At 37.8% G+C, this 17229-nt stretch overlaps 1 protein-coding gene and 1 long non-coding RNA gene across 4 annotated transcripts in view; one reads left to right on the top strand and one right to left on the bottom strand.

Annotated features, from left to right (window-relative positions):
- Positions 1-250: 250 nt before the first annotated feature.
- SEC62 (SEC62 preprotein translocation factor) overlaps positions 251-17229 on the bottom strand; it is a 29902-nt gene continuing 12923 nt past the window's right edge. For all 3 annotated transcript variants that reach the window (XM_088132644.1, XM_007440834.4, XM_088132645.1), the window contains exons 4-8: positions 15206-15416; positions 9529-9621; positions 6667-6727; positions 4723-4842; positions 251-2201 (exon numbers count right to left, since the gene is read on the bottom strand). In XM_088132644.1, coding sequence (XP_087988770.1) covers positions 1735-2201; positions 4723-4842; positions 6667-6727; positions 9529-9621; positions 15206-15416 — 952 coding nt within the window. In that variant the 3' untranslated portion in view covers positions 251-1734. The remainder of the gene's footprint in view (positions 2202-4722; positions 4843-6666; positions 6728-9528; positions 9622-15205; positions 15417-17229) is intronic.
- LOC148213544 (uncharacterized) lies at positions 9601-17225 on the top strand. The gene is made up of 3 exons (XR_015794504.1): positions 9601-9678; positions 11198-11295; positions 17032-17225. It is a non-coding gene; the product is annotated as an uncharacterized LOC148213544 (long non-coding RNA).

Consider the following 17229-nt stretch of genomic DNA (forward strand, 5'->3'; position numbering starts at 1 on the left):
AGTGTGAATTTCTTCTGCCTCAGCTGAGCAAATGTACTGAGATTGAAAATACATATTTTGTATAAAGGTAAGCGTTTTTAAATAGCAGTGTAGGGCAAACTTGGGTTTTCAAATGGAAAATCTTTAAATAGTGCTAAGACAAATAAATGGAATTTGCGAGTGTCATAAAAATGCTACCAAGATGAGCAGAAAGTATGAAAATTTGATGTTCAATGACAAAAAAAAGAGGTAATAAGCAAATCAGACCACATTTGTGAATGGTTTTTATCAATGCACACATAAAATGTATATATTTGCACAATCAGAAAAATTAACATCTTCAGTCAGAACACTGTTGACGGAAAAAAAAGCAGATTTTCAGGGAAAAGAGGAGATCTGTTAAGTCAACTGTTGAAAATGCAAGCAAATAACTAACATTATTGCCTGACAGTTTGACAGGAAAGTACTGAATCTGTATTCATAATTTCAGTTTCAGGCTGAAATTCAATGATTCAGAGGAATGATGTAAAGCCTTAACTTTAAAAATGTTTATAGAACTAAACACACAATGGTCTCCCAAGTCAGTAAAATAAAATATGTGCAAGAGAGAGAAAGAGACTAATCAAGCTCCTTCAAGATTTCAAGAAATTATTTGGTCTTGGTTACCTTTTGTATGAGATTTTTTTTTTTAATCTTAAAACCTATTCTTCTGGTGAACACTCTCTCGTGGCAGTGTCAACTCATCAAATACAGTACTCTGTTGTTTCAAGACAGAAAGAAAAGATTAACATTAAGGCATTACACCGAGCGGCACTGTCTGCATTTGTGAAATCAGAATTAGTTTACTTCAACTTGAATACATGGAATGTTGGCACAGGAGCTGCAACACACACAGCTACCGATCTCGCCGATTCTGTGAAATTGTCCTTACATACATACATTCTGAAATGGCTTTTAATTATACAAATTGAAAACTGGATAAAACTTCCAAATAATAACTAACAGGTAAAATAGGGGTTTGCTTTATTTGTATGTTATGTACAGAATACATTTCTTGTACTATGATGGGGCAGGTCAAGTCAACAGCTATAATCTCTAAATTATGCTGGTTTTTTTTTTTTTAACCTGCTAGAGATGATGCGTTCCAAACCAGATGGACAGAACAGACTGGATTTCCTAAGTTGGTTGCACACAATTAAAAAGATTCTTAAAATCTACAGCCAAGTCAACAATTTGTTGGTCTTAAGAAAAAAAAAGTTATCTTCTTAAATGAAAGCATTCTAACTAAAGTCTTACAGCTTTATGAAGATTAATGACAGTTAACAGTAGGTGAACTGAAAAATTTGTTTTAAGTACCAATCAAATGAATCTGCTGAGAATAAATTGAGTTTGTCATTCAAAATTACTGTGTTAAATTACTATTGTAGAAATGTTTACTTACTGAAAACATGCAACCTCTCAAACTATTAAGAGAACTATATTCCTCTATATGTTTGATGACTCAGTTAAACAAAATGTCTACTGACTGACAAGTTGTTAAACTTGTGAAACTTTTATAAGTGTACATTATTTAAAACTGATAAGAAGTTATAGTTTTCTTTAGTTTGTAACTCAAATTATGAACTATTTTATAAAGATGTTTGGCTAAGCTGTATACTTCAGCAAATGGGGGAAAACGCTGTCAAAAGAGTGCACCACCCAACATAGAAAATCCAATTGTTTCTGCACAATATTCAGTCCCAAATGATAGTTGAATTATGATTGTTCATGTAAAGGCCTAGTTTCTTGTTCCTCCTCTTCATCTTCTTCACAATCCCCTTCATCAGTCTGCTGGTCAAGTTCCTCTTTTGTGATCATTTCAAAATCATTCCCATTGCCACTACTGTGCTGGGACCGGTCATCCTCCCGCCTGTCACTGTCTGTATCCGAATTCCGCTCTCCTCCAGAACCTTCTGATCCCAAGCTCCCCTGTACATCAGGTTTGACATCCTCCTCTTCCTTTTTCTCACTATCAGATTTCTCTTCACTGTCAGATTTTGACTGCTTTTTGGGTTCTAGTCGCTCCTCTTTCTTGGAGTCAGCCTTTGGTCCTTTGTACTCATGTGTGTATAGGGGCCGGAAGGAGTCAATGAAGCCTACATCAGCGGTCAGGTTGGGTAAGAACCAGAAGTGATGCCTTCCTCCGGTTATCAGCCAGATGATAAGGAAGAGGATGCAGCGGGCTGCAAGAAGAAAATGCCCAAATAATTAAGTTGTTTGTAGGATACAGCTGCATTTATAGTGGTGCACAGTCCAATGAAATAGGGAGCTGAGAGCAAGAAAACTCTTACTCTAAATCCAAGAATGAAAACAATGGGGGAAGGGGGAGCACCCCAAATAGAAAATAGCAGCAAAATCATAGTAGCATTATTATTTAATGTATTTTTTTATTGCTCACTCTATAAAACATTGCAAAGCAGTTGACAAAATACACAGTATCAAACTGGTAGCTGCCCTTAAGTACTTTAAGTATCTTGTCTATAAAGTATCTCATCAGCTCCCCCTTCCCCCATTGTTTTCATTCTTGGATTTAGAGTAAGAGTTTTCTTGCTTTCAGCTCCCTATTTCATTGGACTAAATAACACCAAACAATGAGAATATTCTTCCTGTACAGGAAACTGTTGCTGGGAAAATATGGCTTAACAACTGGAGAAAAGTTGATTCCAAGTGCCTGAAAAATGATTTACAGACATTCAAGGAAGAGGGCTAGTTCAAATCTTATTGTGTATATATCTACTATTCACCATTGCCCTATATATAAATGGTTTCCCATACAGCCTAGATTTTATCATGAATGAAAAGGAATATTTCTATCTGATAAATAATTAAATGTGTGCTTGACTGAGACATTATTGTTTAAGAAACCATAAATGTAGACAAAATGGAAATAAAATAGAAAGTTTACTTCTAATTTCAAGAGACATTTTGAAACCACAGATTTTTACCCACCCTATAAACTGCTCGATTCTGTAATGTATTGATTTGGTCTATGGTCACATCATATAAAACAATTAAATGTGAATGAATAAAAGAGCAAAGGAAAGGGGAAAAAAACAAAGGTGTCTCTCTGTGTGTATGTGTTATGGGAAAGTTGATTGAGTTATGTTAGCCAGTGCAGTTGTCAAAGGCTGTTCTTGTCAGACCCAACATCTTCTAATTATGCCTGCAATGCCACAGAATCAACTTACATAGTGATTGCATGGACTCATCTCTTGACAGAAAAAGCAAGATTTCTGCTTGGGGCTAGTCTGAGCATCTGCTGATACCGGCGGGGGGTGGGGGGAGATTGCCTCTGTCAGGCCTGGTACAGAGGGCAGCTCAGGGAACATGCACAACTGTCTCAACCTCTGGGTCTGAGCAGATGCCAAGGTGTTTTTGACAAGGGCTATTATTGAATTGTCCCTCAACCATCCAAAGTAGGGCATTAAATCTCACCTCTGGGGCAGAGAGGGTGTTCTAGAGGTATTTAGCACAGGGAATGTGAACCAAGGCAATATAGTATGGAGATAAAGATTTGTATCCATCATTTTGTAAGTCCGAACTGAATATGCTCTGCTTGATCTTATCCATGGGTTTTCCTAATCCCAAAATAAGTAGAATATGGCTTGAGAGTCCATAGTGAGCCTGTGGGCAGAAACTGCTTTTTCTGTATACTGTTAAAGATGTAATTTTGCAATAAACACACCCAAAATAGAACTGGCAAACTTTAGAGAAAGGAAGTTAGAGCCTCAAACCATATCTTACATGCCTTCAAAGGACATTCTGAACGTTTGTTAAAATTGCTGTAAAAAACACAGAAAGGTACAGTTTGCTACTGTTTGCTAAGGGTTATAGATCAAAGCCATCCATTTTGTTTGCCTGGGAGGCTAAAGAAAGCTACATCTAATGCATAAATATTTAGAATGAAACCTGATCTCACAAAAAAACCATGTTTACTGACTTTTGATTGTTTGATACATTCATTGTCCCCTTTTATTAATCTGCACACTGCTTTTATTAATTCTGCACACTGCGCACATTGATCAATAAAGAGATTTTTTTAAAAAATTCTGTCTCCCCTGCTGTTTTTCCCCCTTTTAGGTTTTTGAGCTTTTAACTTCTAAGTTTTACTTTAATGTCAAGTATAGATTCCATTTAAATTGATCCACGGTGAATTGTTTTGAGCTCAAATAAATAAAATTATTGAAATGAAGCAGCAGACAATGGTTACAGAACTGTATAGTTATCCCCCAACAGCACCCCCAAACTTGGCTGCATAAAAAGCTAGTTCAGGATTATGAATATAGAGCAGAAAATACAATAAATGGATATGCAAGCCACAGTTCTAGCCTCTCAGGAATGCCAGACCAAACACCCTTTCTGCGGTCTAAGTGCAGTTAATTGACAACAAGAGGGGAAAATGTAAATTTTTCCTAGAACAGCAGCAAAGCTAGGGGAAGAACAGTCCTAAAACAAGTCATTGTTGCAAAAGCAATCAGAGAACAAGCAGGCAAGACTTTTCTCCTGGGATTGGTGCACTTAGTTTATCCCGGGAGACAGTAAAAGCAACCGAGTGTATCCGAATTACCTCTTATAGCCCGAAAGAAGCTCATTTGCAGCCAGCTCAGTGCTGACATACAGTGGCCACTGTGCAAACTTTCAAGAGGCTGAGAAGTTGTCAAGAGGGGCCACAGAAAGAGAAGAGAGAAGCAAACCAACGCTTACCAACAGCCAGGAGAAGGATGCTTGCCACAAAACAGCCTGCGCCTACACTCAAGTAATAAACTCCCACACGCATCTCTGCAGGCCAGAGTGGGAAGAGAGTCGCAGCTATAACAGCAGTCACTGTTAAAAAAAGAAACTTAAATTAATTTTGATTAATTTTCTATTTAACTTAATTAAAACATTACATGAGAATTACTGAGCAATTTAAATTTGATTTTGGAGCTTTCTATTTCATGACTCATATATATCAAGGATGTTCAGGAACATGCTACTGTGACTGGTTTTAACCTGGTATATTCATTGTATTATTTGCTTTTATTTGCAAGGGGAAAAAATCCCAGGACCTCACAATTGCCTTGAAATGGTAAATGCTGCGTACATTTTCATTTCAATGGGACTGGACCAAGAGAACTTTGTGGAAGGGTGCCCTCTCAGAACTGACAAGATCTCTTCAATGATTAGAAGCAAGAACACTTACACCATTTTCTGTAATTTTTCCTGGACCTCAGTTGTTATACTTTTGATCCCTAAATTGCTACTTAAAGTTCTGTGAAAAAGTGTTTGCCTTTTTTCAGATGTTCTGAATTTTTGCATATGTTCACTTCTGGAGATGAGCAGAACTATCTGGGTCTTACTGATATATAAATAGGGACTGAGTAAAAAAACCGACAACCTTGCTTCATTTATTTCCTACATAAAGTCATCTGACATGCACACGTGAAAACATAATTGCCTCCTTAGATTCAGTAACTGGTTGTGTCATCTCTAGTTGCAGTAATTGCAACCAAACACTTCCAGTAATCGGTGATCAGTTTCTCACCTCACTGTGGAGGAATTCTGGCCCATTCTTCTGTGGTGAACTGCTTCAGCTCAGTAACACTGGGGGTTTGTTAACATGAATTGCTCATTTTGTGTCCTGCTCCAATATTTCTGATTATGGGCCCTTCAAATCTTTGTGTGAGAACTTTACTGTGATGAGGGGAGCCTAAGTTTCTGACATTTAAAGAGAGCAGGTCTGATTCTGGTTGTTTAAAGAAGTACTCACTCAACTGGCCCTAATTATCTCTTTAATTGAATTGATTGGTTACTTTGTCACATACAGATTGCATTTTGGATAACTTTGTTCATGTAATGAATGAAACAAGCACCACATTTTGGTATGATTTTTTTTCATTCATATACTCTTTAGGACCCCTATGGACCTCTGAAAACATTCTGTTGCAAAGATACACAAAAATTCAGAAAACTGAATGGGGGCAAGGGAGACAAAGTTTCTATCGCTCATATCCCATTTCTATATCAACCTTGCGATTTACAGACTATTGGTGTAAGGCTTTAGATTGAACAACCCTCACCCGTGTCTTTAACATTCAGCAAATCTGGAAAGTGGAAAAGTGTTTCTGCAGAGATCTCTGAAGATTATAAAGAATGCTATGATAAATTTTTCCTAAAATAGCTGTGTTACATGCATACATTAAATTATTATTTATGTAACTACGTAGCTAAACTACTTAATAGAATTCCTCACATCTGAATAATTTGGTGAGAAAAACCCTTGCTACTTTCAGAAGTATACTTGTCATCACACTAGAACTCTCTCTTGCAAATATCATACATTTGGAAGGAACTAACAACAAAATTGGGGCACGCAACTTACTAGCTCTACTATACTGAAATATTCCATTTAACAGATTCAAAACTATATTTCATATTCTAGTATTGATTTCAGACTCTTAAAAAGTTTACTACCAGCTTGTGGAAGGTTTTTCTTTCTTTCTTTCTTTCCTAGTTCTGGGATCCTGAAGCAGGTGGTACAACATAGTTTTGATGGAACAAGTAAACACTTTAAAAAATGGCCCTTGGGAAAGACACAGATGTGTTAAGAAGCAGACGGCTTGTTTATAGGTTTGGATATTGAACTCATTAATGCTCCTTCTTACTTACCAAGTATGAGGCCCATTGCAAATGTTTTAAAATGAACTGGGTCATAGATCCATACATATACCTGAAAGGAGAATGATTATGCAAATATTAAACCAGATCCTGAAAGGTAAAGAGAATAGCTTATGAGAAAGATATTATATCATTTTCTAGCATTAGTTTTGATAACTTCTAGAATGGCAAAGAACACAAGAAAAATTCTATTGGACAAGACCAAATTCCAGGCTAATCAGGCACTCTGTTTTCCATAGGAAAATATCATTTTAGGGTCACCCAACATACATGAATTATTTGGATTACATAAACATAACCAGGCTGTTTGGATTCTGTCCAAACAGGATAAAATTCAGACTAACTAAATCTAAGTTATGCAAACAAGCAAACCTCCTCCAACTTCATATATAAGTGCATTTAAATTGACCCTGATTTTTCAGGAAAGAGGCATTATTAATGATATCATTGCTAGTTCGGTGAAAACATTAACTAAGGGTGAATTTATAGGAAAGGAACCATAAATTTAAAAAGCCAGCCTCATAATACCATTACATATATTGATAATGTGCCTTAGTGTCATGCATTGTTCTGCTTGCCCATGCTCAAAAAATAATCATGAGGTTCCAGCTGATCATGGAGCACTTTATAAAGGAAATGAGGGAAAGTAACCAATTAAGAAGGGGCAAGATAAAAGTCTGTAAAATTAGGGATGCCAAATAAAAATTTTCTCCTTTCATAGTACTGGAAGAGCTAGTCAGCTGAGGAGCAGTAGATTCAAGGCAAAGAAAAATAAATCAAACAAGAAACAACATACATTAGACTGGTATCAGATGTATTCATGAAGAATGTCAATTCATATTAATAACAATAGCAGCTGAACATCCAGATTCAGGGACTTTACACATCTGAATACCAGTTCCAAGAAGTCAAATTGAAAGACCCCTTCCTCTGTGCCAGTTTCTTCAAATTTATGGAAAATCAAGCTCTGAAGCTGGCAACAACTTTCAGTTAAAACCAGACAGCAACAATTCCTCAAAAATAAAAGCTAGTAATTTTTAAAACATAACAGCACATACAGAACACCTTCATCAGAAAATTACAAAAACTGTACTGGGCAAGAAATGGGGGCGGGGGGGGAAATACATGCAACAATGAGTATACCCTAAATGAAGAAAACTTGTGATAATCTGTCACTATAAGAGGTCATGTAGTCTCCAAAACATGTAAAAGGACTTCCACAGCTTTCCTCTGCAATTCTGGGACAGATGCAGTCTGTTTTTCAGCATGCACTGAAACACTGCACTGTCTAAATATTATTGCTTGCTTAATGAATGCAATTCAAGCTGGAGAGAAAATTCTTTAAGCAAAGAGAAATTTAGCAAATGCTGATATTGGTGAACTGTAAGACACTTCCTAACTGTAAACTTACATAAAAGTATATTTAAGAGGATATAAATGACATGACAAATGGGAATATCAGTGTATTGTTCTAATATACTATTATCTCTCAAAGACTGCATTGCCAATGCCTACAGTACCAACTTTTGCTAAACAGAAATATTATTCTAATGAATCCTTAATATACACCCATTTTCTGCATGTTAAACTTACTCCTAGAAATATATATAAATATTTATATAGCATATTTATTTATTTATTGGATTTACACCCATTGCAATTAAGAGAGACCCTTGGCAGTTACATAAATATTCAATAATATATGCACAGTATGAAGACACAATAAAATAAATGCAATTCGACACAAAACAATCTACATCTATCACCTTATATGTATGATATGTCCACATCCCAAGGGGTTATGTGTTAAACACAGGGATACATAGGAAGGATGAAAAATCAGTCATAAGCAAGTAGGGAAGAATGCATGATTATTTCAATTATGCACATGATATAGGAATTAGGAGTATGAGTAAATGTTTATTGGAAAAACTAATTTTAAGACAGGGTTGAAAGAAAATGAGATGGCTGCATGCAGGCATTCTGGAAAGCATATGACAAGTGATTAGTGTGCATATTAGATTTCTTTTATTGTTGCCAGATAACGAAAATGTAACCGTTTTGCTTCAACAGCTGTCTAATGGATATGCTAAGCTTATGGTAGATGTAATACAATTTTAAGAATCTGACAGAGTTATTCCTGAAAATACAACTCTTGAAATATAAACATTGATCGTATTTAGATATACTTTTGTTGACACAGAGAATTCACCTTTATATTTACGGACAAGCAGCCTGCTATAATAGCAACATCTTGTGCGGTGACATGTTGGGTGCTGCAACAGATAAAAAGGGGTCACCAACAATATTGGTGATCCAGCTCAACAGTTGTAGAAAATAATTGCCTACTGCTTTTATATTATTATCTATTATCTGTTTATACAGTACTTATTGTCTAGCTGCGTTAACATTCATAGGCTAACCTATGACCCTTGGCCAGAACAAAGAATTCATTCATTCACGCAGAACTATACCTTCCAGTTTCACCTACTGCTTATCGATCTGCTACTAGCACATCAAGAACAAACCAGTTAGAGAATTCTAGAGAATTCTCCATATTTCGCATAAAGGTTGAACACCAGTAAAATATTAAGTCTTGGTTGAGGGAAGCTTGACTTCTAGTGTCAACACAGAGGAATCCACGTTTTCTAGGCAACAATGGTTGTTATCATGGTTTGCCACTGTGTTTTAGGGGCACAATTCTCATCTAGACTACAACCTTGGGATTTCCTGGAGGTTTCTCATCCAAGTTCTGACCAGATCCAACACTGCATCGCTTTTCTGAGTTCAGCTAAGTGCTGCCACTGGCTGTGACAGCAAACATTACAGACAGTTTCAGAATAGATGCCATACCTCATTTCCATCCAGAAAGACTTGATCCTCATGAGGCTCAAGTTTAAATTTTCTCTTTGTCTCTTTCTTCTTAGGTGTGCCAGGGGTCTCATCCTAAGAGTATATATTGGAAACATCAAGAATGAAATAAAGTTCGTAAGTGTATCTCTGGTAAGACAAAAGTATTCAAATTATTTAGAGGTATAAAAAGCCATCCTACATCTCTCTACTGCCAGTTATTTGCCTGAAAAAGCTAAATTCAGGATAAAGACCAGATTCAATCTTTCTGCCAGGATATACCTTTAAAATTAAATGCCCTTAAATTCATAATTTCCCACTGCATTTCTTCTATACAGATCAAGGAACTTAATCTTAGTTAGAAATAAACACTGGATATTTACTATGCAATCTTATTTATTTATTATATTTATATTTATATAGCTGCCCATCTCATACAAGGTGACTCTGGGCGGCGTACAAAAATTAAAAAAATAAATACATAAAAATAGTAAGAAAGATAGCCACTGATTGTTCTGCCCACGGAGTCTCTTCTTCTCCTTAGAACACAATATTATACAGTATGGTGATCTCTTATTAGTTGAATATTAACAAGAACCAAATAGGATTCCTCTGAAACAACAAATTGGCTGTATTCACTGGAACAAAATTTGAAAGAACTCAGATGTTTTGTTCTGACCTGAAAACAAGGCTTTCAAAGCATACAAGCTTTATGTCATGCTTGGGATATTCAGAATGGATGTTTCCTAAGATTGGAATGCTTGAAACATCACCACTCAAAACTGCCAACTTTTGTTTCAAGGTCTTGCTCTAAGTTTTATTTCAAACTGAGAACACTCAAAATGGCTGCTTCAAACTCATTTTGCCTAACTCTACTATGAAGTCTCTCAATACTATATCACCAACTACCGTTTACCAAAAAAGGATGATGATTTAGCACTTGATCTAGCACTAGTTAAGCACTGATATGGATCATTTAAAGCAGGGAGAACCTGGTGCCAGCCAGATGTCTTGGATCTAGTGTTATTTTTGAAGATATAATGATATCAGGGATATGAGTGTCTTAAAAATACTGTGACCAAACTAGTTATGTCAAGACTAAAACAATTATGTTACCTGTGTACAGTAGATTATCCTTTAATGCAACTTAGAAATTTCAGCTAATACAAAATTATGCTGTTAATACACTTGTAGGGCAGTTGAAGTTTCATTATACTACATCAATTTTTCATAGCTACACTGGTTAACAATTGCGTACAAAATGTTCCATCACAGAATGCACCACCTCAGAATGGCCTGTTCAAAGTGTTCCTAAAATGGCTCATCCCAAGTATTATCAGAAATGGTCTGATGAGTCCAGGGTGAGAAAGTTCCATCAAATAAAATTTTGCACATCCTTGTAAGTTAATCATTTGTTTTCAGGAGTACATTTACAGTGATGCTGCAAATATTTAGAGCTCTAAATAGTGCTGTCTAAAACTGTATTGCTACATGAACTTGAAAAGGTTGGTTACATATACTATAAAATCTCCCCACTATATCTTCCAGAATCTTTTACTGGGAATCAGAGCATATGCATAGGATTGGGTTGTAGCACAGGGAGGGGTGGCATTGCTGGTGTTATGTAGAGGCACTTGCACAACTGATTCTATCTCTATCCATTTTTTGCCAGTTTTCTCATTTTCATATTATATCCAAGATCTTTCTTGAGATACGTAAAGAATACAGGGAGGGGCAATAAGGAGGCAAAAGACGAGCCACATGGTACAGGTGAGTTGCTCCCTTAACACTGTAATACACCCCATTGTTCCAATAAACAAATATTAACAATCTATGAGTTTATCTGAAATTTAAACAAAACTTTGAACTTCATCATTTCTAATGTTTGTCCAATGTTATTTATCATTTCTGATGTTTGCCAAATGTTATTTAAATAGCCAACAGTTTGAATCCGAAAGTAAGTTAATTTAAGGAATTTCACAAAATTAGTTCCCCATAATTTTCCTCTATTATTCACCTTTAATACAGCCTCCATTACTCAAGAAACCAAAAATACTTTTTCCAGGGAATAAATGCCTGTACAGAAAAAAGGATGGAAACTTTTCTTCCATAAAATTCTTTATCTTGGGATCCAAATCAGAAATTTTGGGGTTTGTGCACATTCCAACCAATATCTAACTCCATACCAGTTTTATAATTTCTTCCTTAGGGTATGCAAAAATGTTCTCTAAACATAGCTTACATTATTTTTAAGGACCTACAATCTTTTTCAGCTGGGGATGAAACCATCAGATTAAGAAATAAGTATATCAGCAATGTTCTCCTTAAAACATTAAACTAACTGAATGTTACTCTGATATAAGAACACACTTTATTTACTACTGAAATTGTACTAATGGCATTTGTACATTAGATGATCATCAATTTGAAGACAACATAATACAAATATACCCCCTACAATGCAGATTCTATAAGTCTGAATAAATTTTAATTACAAATTTGTTATTTGATAGCATAAATCCTTGTAAACTGAAATGTAAACTGAGTATTTCACTGTTTATCTAGGTGAAAATATGATGGTGTATCGAGATACTTGCTCTAATAGTACTGATACTCTTCTGTACTTGTACACTACTCTTCTGTGTAAGAGCTCAAATCTATAAAATTTATTTCCCCTCTCCCTCATATGACTAACAAGGATCCCCATATGTTAATCAGGAGCATAAACTGTATTTGAATAATGCAGTAACTTTTATAAGCAATGAGTCGGGATGTGCTGATATTCAGACCTGAAGCAGAAATATGTTTTGGAGGCAATGTGGGTGAGCTCACTGCATCTGTTGGTGCCTCCTTAAGGCCACGTTTTCCAGGACTTGTGCAGCAGGTTCACAATACCAGGAAAATACATATATGAATTAAGGAAGCAACAACAGGAGCGGTAAGTGCATCTGTTCAAAGCACCTTTTTTGCAATGAACTTCCAAGAAAAAGAAAAAACACCAAGCAGAACTTGAAATATATTCTTACTTGGAAATGTATTACAAAAGATATACTGTTCTTTCAAAATATTAGTATTTATTTATTTATTTAAATTTATGTGGCCACCTATCACATTGTTGTGACCCTAGGCAACAAACAAAAATTAAAAATATAATAACTTAACAGTATATTCATAACTGGCAACCAGGGTAAAACTATAACAAACATCCAAAATCCAGTATCAATATAACCATCTCACAGGCTCTGCTATACCTTTTGAGCCCCATACCCAGTTACATAGACATATCTGGCTGTTATCCATAAAGCCCTACATGGCATAGGGACTGGTTCCTTGAGCAACTGCCTGCCTCTTGTAACATCTGCTCAGCCAACTCCGGGTTCCTTCGCTTAAACAATGTCATCTCTCAGGAGCATGGAAGCGCACTTTCTCTGTAGCAGCACCTGCACTCTGGAATGAGGTTCCCCCTGAGATCCAGATGGCCCCCACTCTACGGTTGTTTAGAAGAACTGTGAAGACCTGACTCTTCACCCAGGCCTTTGGTGAGGGAGAGAGACCCCTTGCTGCATCACACTTGCCATCTTTTTTTTTTTGTTTTATTGTAATTTCTTTGTTTGATTGTTGTGAGCCACCCAGAGTTGTTGAGAGATGAGCACCATACAGATTTAGTACATCATCATCATCATCATCATCTTCAAGATCTTACAAAAGGCCAACAGGGTTGAGGTAATCTAATCTCCAGGGGGATGAAGTTCCAAACAGTGGGCGCCATGACAGAAAAGGCTCTCTTCCTGGGTCCTGCCAAACGGCACTCTCTATGAATAGGGCCCGCAGCATGCTTCTCCTGCTGGATCTGATGGAATGGGTAGATACAACAGGGGAGGGGCAGTCCTTCAAATAACCCAGCCCCATGCCATGAAGAGCTTAACAGGTAACTACCAGCACGTGAATTGAACCTGGAAGCACACTGGCAACCAAGGCAGCTCATGGAGCAGAGGTATAACATGCACTGACTGAGGAGCACAGGTATGCTGCTGCATTCTGAACCAGCTGCAGCTTCCAGATTCTCTACAAGGGCAGCCCCATGTAGAATGCATTGCAATAGTCCATTTCGGAGATGACTAATGCATGAGTGACTGTGAGCACAGCCTCCTGGGCCAAGGACGGATGCACAATGAGAAACCTGCAAAAGGCCTTGTGGCCATGGCTCTCACCTGTTCCTCAAATGCGAGTCGTAAGTCCAGGAGGACCCCCAAATTGCACACTGGTTCTATTTGGGGTAGCGAAGCCCCATTCAGAACTAAAGATGGAAAGCCCCTGGAATCTGAAGGCATTAGAACCAAGAGCCACTAAGTCTTGCTAGGGTTGAGCTGAAGCCTGTTCTTCCCCATCCAAATCCCCAAACCCCACAACCGCCAGACACTGAGAGAGAACCTCCAGAGAATCACTTAGATGGGCTGAGATGGAAATATAAAGCTCAATCTATGCCATTGGATGACATATATGTTAAACAGGAATGGAGAGTGTGCTGAGTCCTGTGGAATGAAGGGGCCGCAGGCCAGATTTCCAGAATAGTTTTAGGCTAATATTAGACTAGTAGGGTTTTGTTCTCTCCTAGCACATAAACAAGGTTATAATAATAGGCTGTAATAATCAGTTTATTTGAGGCATAGCATTTTCTGTGAAGATAGCAATTGTACAGTGGTACCTCGGTTCACGAATGCTTCTGTTCACGAACAATTCGGTTCACGAACAGCTCTGTTCACAAAATTTTGCCTCCGTTCGCGAACACCAGATCGGGTTACGAACAGGATCCGCGGCCATTTTCCCTCCCGTGACACGTGGTCGCGGCTTCCTATAGGGAGGGGGACTCTCCCTCCAAGCAATATCCGCCTCCCCACCCATCTTCCTGTCCTTCACGCCAGAAGTCGCATCAAGCAAGGTTAGCTTTCTCTCTCTTCGTGCTGTACTTTGTGTCATATTTTTGCGGTTTAAAAAAACAACAACATATGGTTCAGAATGGATTAACCGTAATTACATTGAACCTTATGGGGAAATTTGATTCGGGACGCGATCAAAAATCGGTTGGCGACCAAATTCGGAGGGGTCAGAATGGATTAACCATATTTACATTGAACCTTATGGGAAAATTTGATTCGGTTCACGACGAATTCGGTTCGCGACCAGAGTCACGGAACGAATTAAGTTCGTGAATCGAGGTACCATTGTATTTGATTAACCTAGATTCAGGATTTAGCAGGTTCTATGTATGAGAGCCAGTTTGGTGTAGTGGTTAAGGCACTAGCTTAGTAACCAGGAGACTGTGAGTTCTAGTCCCGCCTCAGGCACAAAGCCAACTGGGTGACTTTGGGCCAGTCACTCTCTTTTAGCCCTAGAAAGCAGGCAATGGCAAACCACTTCAAAAACGTTGCCAAGAAAACTGCAGGGACTTGTCCAGGCAGTCCCCAGGAATCAACACTGACTCAAAGGCACCCACACACAGGTTCTGTGAACCTAATTATACAGTAGGCAGAAAAAAATCAAGTTAGGAAGTCTAAGTGCATAGATGCATATTTAGCCTTGGTTTTACTTTAATGTTTTTTAAAATTAAGGTTCCATTTTAACTAAACAAATTTCTTACAGCATGGCTTGATCTCGGCTAAATGTAGGGAACTGCACTCACCTTCTTGCCCTCTTCTTTTTCACCATCCTTTTTTTTTTCTTTCTCTTTTTTAGTCTTTTCTTCTTTTCCACTATCCTTTTTGCTCTTCTTCTCATCTTCCTTTCCACTCTCAGTCTTTCCTTTCTCTTTTTCCTTTTCTTTCTTTATGTCCTTGTCGGGTTTCATTTTCATCACTTTTAGTGCTCGGTGAAAAAACTGTTTCTTTAGAAGTCTTTAAAGAGAATTAAATTTGCATTTCATTTGAGATAATGTACACTGGAATTCATTTGAGATAACGTACACGGGCAAAAGGAGAAGGGGACAGCAGAGGATGAAATGGTGAGACAGCATCACTGAAGCAATGAGCATGAAACTGAGCAAACTCTGGGAGGCAGTGAAGGACAGGAAGGCCTGGGGTGATATGGTTCATGGGGTCACGAAGAGTCAGACAGAACTTAAAAAATGAACACCACCACCACCACACTGGAATTATATGGTATTGTAGCTTTTGAAATAAAACTCTGACCAAGCGAACTGCCAATTTTTATTCCTATTTCTCTTGGTGGATTCTCTAGAAATATAGCAAAAGACATACAGTGGTACCTCTACTTACGAACTTAATCCGTCCTGTGACGCTGATCGCAAGTCGAGTTGGTCGCAAGTCGAAGTAAATTTTCCCATAAGGTTCAATGTAATTACCGTTAATCCATTCCGGCATCCACGGACCAAGCATCAGGGGCGGAAAAACGGCCGCTGACCACGCGGCAGGGCGGAAAAAATGGCCGCGGACATGTCAGGGGTGGAAAAATGGCCGCGGACCACGTGGAACGGGCGGAAAAATGGCCGTGGACTACGTGGAACGGGCGGAAAAATAGCCGTGGACCACATGGAACAGGCGGAAAAATGGCCACGGACCACATGGCACGGGCGGAAAATGGCCGTGGACGTGGCACGGGCAGAAAAATGGCCACGGACCACGTGGAACGGGCGGAAAATGGCCGCGGACCACGTGGCATGGGCAGAAAAATGGCCGCGGACTACGTGGCACGGGCAGAAAAATGGCCGTGGACCACGTGGAATGGGCGGAAAATGGCTTGTAAGTTGAGGCGAATTCGTAAGTAGAGGTAAATTTTTGGGGCTGGAGCTGATCATATCTCGAAAATTTCATAAGTAGAGGTACCACTGTATATGCTTAAAAAATTTTTTTTAAAGGCAATTATTGGAACAGAATTTGAGCTTGTCTGCACTCTGGCACTCTTTATAAATCATCTTGGAAATATGATTAAGAAAAAAATCTAAAAATATATCTATCTTCGTATAGTTTTATATTTACTATTGAACATTCACCTTTCCAACTAGTTACTATTTTACAGTTAATATGTGTGTGTATTAATAATTACATTTATAGGGTGGACAACATTGGAAAAATCAGACTCATTTTACAATGGGTCCTATTTTGACAATGTACCCTAACCCAAGAGCAAGAGAATTTCTCATAAAACGTGATGATAAAAACCAATCTCTTCAATACTGTCCTTTATGAACAGCTGATTTTACTTCTACAAGACATAAACGTTTAAGTAACAGATTATTGAACACTTTTTTAAAACTAGAATAATCTCTAAAAACTCTGCCTTTGGGATGAAATTACCAACTGAAGAATATCAGGTGTATTATTTCTATCACAATAACTTTTTTGTAGCTTAACTGAGCATAGTATAATTAAAACACATTTCAATTAGTCTGTTTTAACACACTCTGGATTCAATTCAAACATGTCTACCCAAAGGTGACCACTGAAGGAGTAAATTTTATAAACCCAACTTTTCCCTTTGGAATATCCCCAGAAGCTGTCCTGGAGGGTCAAGGAGATCCTGAAAATGAAGGCTGGGGGCCGCAGGCAGAGGAGGAATTGATGGAAATCACCCTTCTCATCTTAGACAGCATGAACCAGCTAATGTACTAAACTGGGCTTAAGGGGTATCTGAGCAATGCCCAATATACTTGGCAGTATTCATGACACGTACAGTAATTTTACAATACCA

Source organism: Python bivittatus, unplaced genomic scaffold, assembly GCF_059951505.1.
Source record: "Python bivittatus isolate LINGU-HERP-01145 unplaced genomic scaffold, Pbiv_v1 ctg000980_np1212, whole genome shotgun sequence".
NCBI classification, from domain to species: Eukaryota; Metazoa; Chordata; class Lepidosauria; order Squamata; family Pythonidae; genus Python; species Python bivittatus.